General features: G+C 50.2%; 1 protein-coding gene across 2 annotated transcripts in view; it reads right to left on the bottom strand.

Moving 5' to 3' along the window:
- Positions 1–10,000, bottom strand: part of map7b (microtubule-associated protein 7b) — a 66,655-nt gene that overhangs the window by 38,604 nt on the left and 18,051 nt on the right. For both annotated transcript variants that reach the window (XM_084454162.1, XM_084454163.1), the window contains exon 2: positions 4,097–4,255. In XM_084454162.1, the coding sequence (XP_084310288.1) occupies positions 4,097–4,255 (159 nt within the window). The remainder of the gene's footprint in view (positions 1–4,096; positions 4,256–10,000) is intronic.

Below are 10,000 nucleotides of genomic sequence, written 5' to 3'. Positions count from 1 at the left end.
CTGCCTCCATCAACTAACCCATATCCAACACAAGACCCCCCATCAAGACCTGCCTCCATCAACTAACCCATATCCAACACAAGACCCCCCATCAAGACCTGCCTCCATCAACTAACCCATATCCAACACAAGACCCCCCATCAAGACCTGCCTCCATCAACTAACCCATATCCAACACAACAAGACCCCCCATCAAGACCTGCCTCCATCAACTAACCCATATCCAACACAACAAGACCCCCCATCAAGACCTGCCTCCATCAACTAACCCATATCCAACACAACAAGACCCCCCATCAAGACCTCCCTCCATCAACTAACCCATATCCAACACAACAAGACCCCCCATCAAGACCTGCCTCCATCAACTAACCCATATCCAACACAACAAGACCCCCCATCAAGACCTGCCTCCATCAACTAACCCATATCCAACACAACAAGACCCCCCATCAAGACCTGCCTCCATCAACTAACCCATATCCAACACAACAAGACCCCCCATCAAGACCTGCCTCCATCAACTAACCCATATCCAACACAACAAGACCCCCCATCAAGACCTGCCTCCATCAACTAACCCATATCCAACACAACAAGACCCCCCATCAAGACCTGCCTCCATCAACTAACCCATATCCAACACAACAAGACCCCCCATCAAGACCTGCCTCCATCAACTAACCCATATCCAACACAACAAGACCCCCCATCAAGACCTGCCTCCATCAACTAACCCATATCCAACACAAGACCGCCCATCAAGACCTGCCTCCATCAACTAACCCATATCCAACACAACAAGACCCCCCATCAAGACCTGCCTCCATCAACTAACCCATATCCAACACAACAAGACCCCCCATCAAGACCTGCCTCCATCAACTAACCCATATCCAACACAACAAGACCCCCCATCAAGACCTGCCTCCATCTACTAACCCATATCCAACACAACAAGACCCCCCATCAAGACCTGCCTCCATCAACTAACCCATATCCAACACAACAAGACCCCCCATCAAGACCTGCCTCCATCAACTAACCCATATCCAACACAAGACCCCCCCATCAAGACCTGCCTCCATCAACTAACCCATATCCAACACAACAAGACCCCCCATCAAGACCTGCCTCCATCAACTAACCCATATCCAACACAACAAGACCCCCCATCAAGACCTGCCTCCATCAACTAACCCATATCCAACACAACAAGACCCCCCATCAAGACCTGCCTCCATCAACTAACCCATATCCAACACAACAAGACCCCCCATCAAGACCTGCCTCCATCAACTAACCCATATCCAACACAACAAGACCCCCCATCAAGACCTGCCTCCATCAACTAACCCATATCCAACACAACAAGACCCCCCATCAAGACCTGCCTCCATCAACTAACCCATATCCAACACAACAAGACCCCCCATCAAGACCTGCCTCCATCAACTAACCCATATCCAACACAACAAGACCCCCCATCAAGACCTGCCTCCATCAACTAACCCATATCCAACACAACAAGACCCCCCATCAAGACCTGCCTCCATCAACTAACCCATATCCAACACAACAAGACCCCCCATCAAGACCTGCCTCCATCAACTAACCCATATCCAACACAAGACCCCCCATCAAGACCTGCCTCCATCTACTAACCCATATCCACCACAACAAGACCCCCCATCAAGACCTGCCTCCATCAACTAACCCATATCCAACACAACAAGACTACCCATCAAGACCTGCCTCCATCAACTAACCCATATCCAACACAACAAGACTACCCATCAAGACCTGCCTCCATCAACTAACCCATATCCAACACAACAAGACCCCCCATCAAGACCTGCCTCCATCAACTAACCCATATCCAACACAACAAGACCCCCCATCAAGACCTGCCTCCATCAACTAACCCATATCCAACACAAGACTACCCATCAAGACCTGCCTCCATCAACTAACCCATATCCAACACAACAAGACCCCCCATCAAGACCTGCCTCCATCAACTAACCCATATCCAACACAACAAGACCCCCCATCAAGACCTGCCTCCATCAACTAACCCATATCCAACACAACAAGACCCCCCATCAAGACCTGCCTCCATCAACTAACCCATATCCAACACAAGACCCCCCATCAAGACCTGCCTCCATCTACTAACCCATATCCAACACAACAAGACCCCCATCAAGACCTGCCTCCATCAACTAACCCATATCCAACACAACAAGACCGCCCATCAAGACCTGCCTCCATCAACTAACCCATATCCAACACAAGACCCCCCATCAAGACCTGCCTCCATCAACTAACCCATATCCAACACAACAAGACCCCCCATCAAGACCTGCCTCCATCTACTAACCCATATCCAACACAACAAGACCCCCCATCAAGACCTGCCTCCATCAACTAACCCATATCCAACACAACAAGACCCCCCATCAAGACCTGCCTCCATCAACTAACCCATATCCAACACAAGACCCCCCATCAAGACCTGCCTCCATCAACTAACCCATATCCAACACAACAAGACCCCCCATCAAGACCTGCCTCCATCAACTAACCCATATCCAACACAACAAGACCCCCCATCAAGACCTGCCTCCATCTACTAACCCATATCCAACACAACAAGACCCCCCATCAAGACCTGCCTCCATCAACTAACCCATATCCAACACAACAAGACCCCCCATCAAGACCTGCCTCCATCAACTAACCCATATCCAACACAACAAGACCCCCCATCAAGACCTGCCTCCATCAACTAACCCATATCCAACACAACAAGACCCCCCATCAAGACCTGCCTCCATCAACTAACCCATATCCAACACAACAAGACCCCCCATCAAGACCTGCCTCCATCAACTAACCCATATCCAACACAACAAGACCCCCCATCAAGACCTGCCTCCATCAACTAACCCATATCCAACACAACAAGACCCCCCATCAAGACCTGCCTCCATCAACTAACCCATATCCAACACAACAAGACCCCCCATCAAGACCTGCCTCCATCTACTAACCCATATCCAACACAACAAGACCCCCCATCAAGACCTGCCTCCATCAACTAACCCATATCCAACACAACAAGACCCCCCATCAAGACCTGCCTCCATCAACTAACCCATATCCAACACAAGACCCCCCATCAAGACCTGCCTCCATCAACTAACCCATATCCAACACAACAAGACCCCCCATCAAGACCTGCCTCCATCAACTAACCCATATCCAACACAACAAGACCCCCCATCAAGACCTGCCTCCATCAACTAACCCATATCCAACACAACAAGACCCCCCATCAAGACCTGCCTCCATCAACTAACCCATATCCAACACAAGACCCCCCATCAAGACCTGCCTCCATCAACTAACCCATATCCAACACAACAAGACCCCCCATCAAGACCTGCCTCCATCAACTAACCCATATCCAACACAACAAGACTACCCATCAAGACCTGCCTCCATCAACTAACCCATATCCAACACAACAAGACCCCCCATCAAGACCTGCCTCCATCAACTAACCCATATCCAACACAACAAGACCCCCCATCAAGACCTGCCTCCATCAACTAACCCATATCCAACACAAGACCCCCCATCAAGACCTGCCTCCATCAACTAACCCATATCCAACACACATGGTGATACTATGAGCTATGAGCATACTATGTGTGCTGAGTAGCATGATATGACTGTCGGGCAGAAACCTCATCTCCATTTTGGTAGAAATTAAGGTTCTTTTTAATTTTATGAAAACTTGTCATTTTAGATACACAAGGTTTTGACCCGACAGCAGCGATAACTCGATTAGCTCATATCATCATCATAACACACAGGAGAAGGACAACTCATCTACAGTAAACCTAACTATCAACAAATTCATATCCAACAAATATGATTAATTTCCTTATAACGTGCTACAATATGAGCATACAATGTGTGCTTTGTGGCAATTCAAAATGGCTGACTATCATACACTAACTCCAATTCGATACAACTTGACTTTGTTAGGCGAGCTGAAGTGTGGTGTTTCTGGCGGTCTGGGTACCTGGCCTGGAGGCAGCATGGCTGGTGATGGTGAGGGTGGGGCTGGTCGTCAGGGTGGGGGAGGAGCTGAGCGAGGAGGGGGCGTGGCCTGGCGTGGAACCTGCGGAGTTGGGCCGGCTCAACGCTCTCTTCTCCTCTGACCTGGGAAGCGAGTCGGAGCCTGGCAGAGAGAGAGAGAGGGAAGGAGGGATGGAGGATGAGAGAGAGACGTAGAGAGAGAAAGGCCACGTGTCTATGAGCATGGTCTGGATGAGTTTGAAGTGAGGTTTGCTAAAGCCCTGGAACCTCTGGCACGCTGGCACACATGCACGCACACACACACACGCACACACGCGCACACGCGCACACGCACACGCACACACACACACACACACACACACACTCCTATATCTCAGATGCTGCCTGCTTCATAAACCTCTCCCATGAACTCCAGGTGATGAACTCTCTGTCTGAGTCCTGCAGTGTGGTGAGTCTATAAAGCACCACTGCACAACAGAGACTCACCAGGCTGGACTGAACACTACTGAACACTTCTGAACACTACTGAACACTACTGAACCCTACTGAACAATACTGAACACTACTGAACCCTACTGAACACTACTGAACCCTACTGAACACTACTGAACACTACTGAACACTACTGAACACTACTGAACACTCCTGCTCAGGTCCTCAGGCCTGCAGTCCAGTGTTCCTCTACGCCTGTTTTAAGTGCAGTCAGTGAGACATCGCTGTACACACACACACACACACACACACACACACACACACACACACACACACACACACTAGGTTTGACCAAGTCACGGTCCAGCCATATACTTGGTTAGAACTAGTCCCGTTACTCTCGAGTCCTGTTACTCTCTAGTCCTGTTACTCTCTAGTCCTGTTACTCTCTAGTCCCGTTACTCTCTAGTCCCGTTACTCTCTAGTCCCGTTACTCTCTAGTCCCGTTACTCTCTAGTCCCGTTACTCTCTAGTCCCGTTACTCTCTAGTCCCGTTACTCTCTAGTCCCGTTACTCTCTAGTCCCGTTACTCTCTAGTCCCGTTACTCTCTAGTCCCGTTACTCTCTAGTCCTGTTTCTCTCTAGTCCCGTTACTCTCTAGTCCCGTTACTCTCTAGTCCCGTTACTCTCTAGTCCCGTTACTCTCTAGTCCCGTTACTCTCTAGTCCTGTTACTCTCTAGTCCCGTTACTCTCTAGTCCTGTTTCTCTCTAGTCCTGTTACTCTCTAGTCCCGTTACTCTCTAGTCCCGTTACTCTCTAGTCCCGTTTCTCTCTAGTCCCGTTACTCTCTAGTCCCGTTACTCTCTAGTCCCGTTACTCTCTAGTCCCGTTACTCTCTAGTCCCGTTACTCTCTAGTCCCGTTACTCTCGAGTCCCGTTACTCTCGAGTCCCGTTACTCTCGAGTCCCGTTACTCTCGAGTCCCGTTACTCTCGAGTCCCGTTACTCTCGAGTCCCGTTACTCTCGAGTCCCGTTACTCTCGAGTCCTGTTACTCTCTAGTCCTGTTACTCTCGAGTCCCGTTGCTCTCGAGTTCCGTTGCTCTCTAGTCCTGTTACTCTCTAGTCCTGTTACTCTCTAGTCCTGTTACTCTCTAGTCCTGTTTCTCTCTAGTCCTGTTACTCTCTAGTCCTGTTACTCTCTAGTCCCGTTACTCTCTAGTCCCGTTACTCTCTAGTCCCGTTACTCTCTAGTCCCGTTACTCTCGAGTCCCGTTACTCTCGAGTCCCGTTACTCTCTAGTCCCGTTACTCTCTAGTCCCGTTACTCTCTAGTCCCGTTACTCTCTAGTCCTGTTACTCTCTAGTCCCGTTACTCTCTAGTCCTGTTACTCTCTAGTCCTGTTTCTCTCTAGTCCTGTTACTCTCTAGTCCCGTTACTCTCTAGTCCCGTTACTCTCTAGTCCCGTTACTCTCTAGTCCTGTTTCTCTCAAGTCCCGTTACTCTCTAGTCCCGTTACTCTCTAGTCCTGTTTCTCTCTAGTCCCGTTACTCTCTAGTCCTGTTAGTCTCTAGTCCCGTTACTCTCTAGTCCCGTTACTCTCTAGTCCTGTTAGTCTCTAGTCCTGTACAACGTGTGTCAACCCCTGCATCTATACCCCCCGGTAACAGGTCACATCTATACCCCCAGGTCAAAGGTCACATCTATACCCCCAGGTCACAGGTCACAGGTCACATCTATACCCCCCGGTAACAGGTCACATCTATACCCCCCGGTAACAGGTCACATCTATACCCCCAGGTCAAAGGTCACATCTATACCCCCAGGTCACAGGTCACATCTATACCCCCCGGTAACAGGTCACATCTATACCCCCCGGTAACAGGTCACATCTATAACCCCAGGTCAAAGGTCACATCTATGACCCCAGGTCAAAGGTCACATCTATACCCCCAGGTCAAAGGTCACATCTATACCCCCAGGTCACATCTATACCCCCAGGTCAAAGGTCACATCTATACCCCCAGGTCAAAGGTCACATCTATACCCCCAGGTCACATCTATACCCCCAGGTCAAAGGTCACATCTATACCCCCCAGGTCACTGCAGACAGTGAACAATTATTTTCTGTTGACTTAGTGGTTAAATAGACGTCCAACTGCTCACGGTATTCATCCGGTGTGTTGGTGCAGAGATGGAGGATAAGCTTGCTCTCCTCTGATAATGCTGTAGTCCTGACATATAGCCAATGACAGAAATACCACCCATTCAGACACATCGTTCTGCACAGCAACTCCTTTCTGATTGGCCGGTTCAAATGACTGCCGAGTCACGGGACCAATTGTGAGTCGGGGACCTGGGAAGGCAAGCGAGGCAGCATTTGGAAACTTTATTGACACGGTTCTACAAAACGGTGTGCTCAACTGTCCGAGCGTTTCTCATTTTAGACACGGATCAATAGTCATTTTGTTCTCACGCACGTGCACACACGCACGCATGCACGCACGCACGCACACACCCTTCTGTGAGTGTGCATGCACGTGCACGTGGGTGTGTTCCAGCCAGCGACAGAGCAGCGCCACACAGAGCCCCGCCCCCACAGAGCCCAGGCTCCGCCCATACCAGAGGGTTGTGTGGTGGTGACTCGGCAGTTTACTCCACGGCTCCCCGTGCCTCTGATGCTGGCCATGATGACGCAGCGTTTTACACACCCTGCCGCAAATGTCCAGGGAGCTACTATGGTGACAGCTGTGCCTTAGAAAGAGCACATCCAAGATGGCCGCTGGCTGCTCCGGCGCGAGCGTGGCCCAGTCAGAAGGCCTTGTGGGGACACAGCTGCCCCAGAAAACACAGTCAAAATAAATCAGACTCCTCCGTGACCCAGTTTGGACTACCTAAAAGAGAGAGAGAAAGAGAGAGAGAGAGAGAGAGACTCCCCTCCATCCCTGTTTTCTATACCGATCACCCATCTCTCGCACCACCACAACTCTTAATTGCTCTTCTCTCTGGTCCATTTCTCTCCCCTTCTCCAACTCTCTCTGTACATAGGGCTTAATGGATTATGGATTATATACATTAGAGCTGTCAATTTAACATGTTAATTAGATTAATTAATTATACACACATTAACGCATTAATAAAAATGAACGTAAAATAGGCTAATCACATTCATCAGTGTGCATCCATGTGGTCCAGCTGTAGGTGGAGGTAGCTGTAGGTGGCACCGTTGCCGTGTGATTTGGTCCAGCTGTAGGTGGCACCGTTGCCGGGTGATTGCGGATTTAACATTATTGAGATGACAAACTTAATTTGGACCTGAATGACCCCGTAGGCTGTAGGTCGTCACGCAAAAGCATCTTTACCTTCAAACAAACTGGAGGAGGAAATAAGGGGATAATCAGATCCTCTAAATGAAAAGTTTACTTTCAACCACTCAGACTGGACAGAAGAGCGTGGTCGTATCTCAACCACTCAGACTGGACAGAAGAGCGTGGTCGTATCTCAACCACTCAGACTGGACAGAAGAGCGTGGTCGTATCTCAACCACTCAGACAGGAGAGCGTGGTCGTATCTCAACCACTCAGACAGGAGAGCGTGGTCGTATCTCAACCACTCAGACAGGAGAGCGTGGTCGTATCTCAACCACTCCCAGACAGGAGAGCGTGGTCGTATCTCAACCACTCCCAGACAGGAGAGCGTGGTCGTATCTCAACCACTCAGACAGAAGAGCGTGGTCGTATCTCAACCACTCAGACAGGAGAGCGTGGTCGTATCTCAACCACTCCCAGACAGAAGAGCGTGGTCGTATCTCAACCACTCCCAGACAGGAGAGCGTGGTCGTATCTCAACCACTCCCAGACAGAAGAGCGTGGTCGTATCTGCAAGAAAGAATTTGCTTTCCATCGGAGCAGTTCTAACCTAACTTAACATCTCAATGCTAAACATGTTAACAGCTGTCAGTCCCAGTAGCCCACTAGGGGGCTTCAACCCACACCCACTAGGGGGCTTCAACCCACACCCACTAGGGGGCTTCAACCCACACCCACTAGGGGGCTTCAACCCACACCCACTAGGGGGCTTCAACCCACACCCACTAGGGGGCTTCAACCCACACCCACTAGGGGGCTTCAACCCACTCACTAGGGGGCTTCAACCCACACTCACTAGGGGGCTTCAACCCACACCCACTAGGGGGCTTCAACCCACACCCACTAGGGGGCTTCAACCCACACCCACTAGGGGGCTTCAACCCACACTCACTAGGGGGCTTCAACCCACACCCACTAGGGGGCTTCAACCCACACCCACTAGGGGGCTTCAACCCACACTCACTGAGAACAGCTCCGGGTGAGCAAGTCTGCCTCTGAAAACCTCAATCAAATCAAACTTCAAACAAACTCCATGGCAGAGTGGATTGCTGTGGACTGCAGGCCAATTTCAATGACAGAGGACAAGGGCTTAATGGAGGCGTTTCAAATTGCTTCCTTACAAACTGCCTTCAAGAGGCACCGTAGTTACAAACATCCACCAGCTGTCTGACACGGAAAAGACCACAAGAATGGAAGAACTGGCGCAGGCCGAATACGCTGCTCTGACCGGGGATCACTGGACGTCGGTCAGTAATCACAATCACAACGCCACAATAATGTCATGTCTTGAGTTGAAATATCTTAATTTGGAGGCTTTTGCTTGCAAAAATGGATGTGATCAATCACAATTAATTAATTACAGATCATGTAATTAATTGTTCTTTTGTTTTTTTAATTATCGTTTGACAGCCCTATATATATATACATATATATATATATATATATATATATAAGCAAACTTGGGATACTCATAGGAATAGCATTAGGCCCCAGCAAAATACACAATTTTAACTTGTAGCTACAGTAGCATGTGAATTTCCCTCAGATTGACCTCTGTTGACCCCTCTGTAACAACAGTATGTACCCAGGGTCTACTTTCCCTAACCTCCCAACACAGCGGACAACAGGCCTTCCTCCCTCCCTCCCTCCCTCCCTCACCTCCCAACACAGAGGACAACAGGCCTTCCTCCCTCCCTCCCTCCCTCACCTCCCAACACAGAGGACAACAGGCCTTCCTCCCTCCCTCACCTCCCAACACAGAGGACAACAGGCCTTCCTCCCTCCCTCACCTCCCAACACAGAGGACAACAGGCCTTCCTCCCTCCCTCACCTCCCAACACAGAGGACAACAGGCCTTCCTCCCTCCCTCACCTCCCAACACAGAGGACAACAGGCCTTCCTCCCTCCCTCACCTCCCAACACAGAGGACAACAGGCCTTCCTCCCTCCCTCACCTCCCAACACAGAGGACAACAGGCCTTCCTCCCTCCCTCCCTCCCTCCCTCCCTCCCTCACCTCCCAACACAGAGGACAACAGGCCTTCCTCCCTTCCTCACCTCCCAACACAGAGGACAACAGGCCTTCCTCC

Source organism: Borostomias antarcticus (genome assembly GCF_949987555.1).
Source record: "Borostomias antarcticus genome assembly, chromosome: 19".
Classification (NCBI taxonomy): Eukaryota; Metazoa; Chordata; class Actinopteri; order Stomiiformes; family Stomiidae; genus Borostomias; species Borostomias antarcticus.
This window is presented reverse-complemented; position numbering and strand designations above follow the sequence as displayed.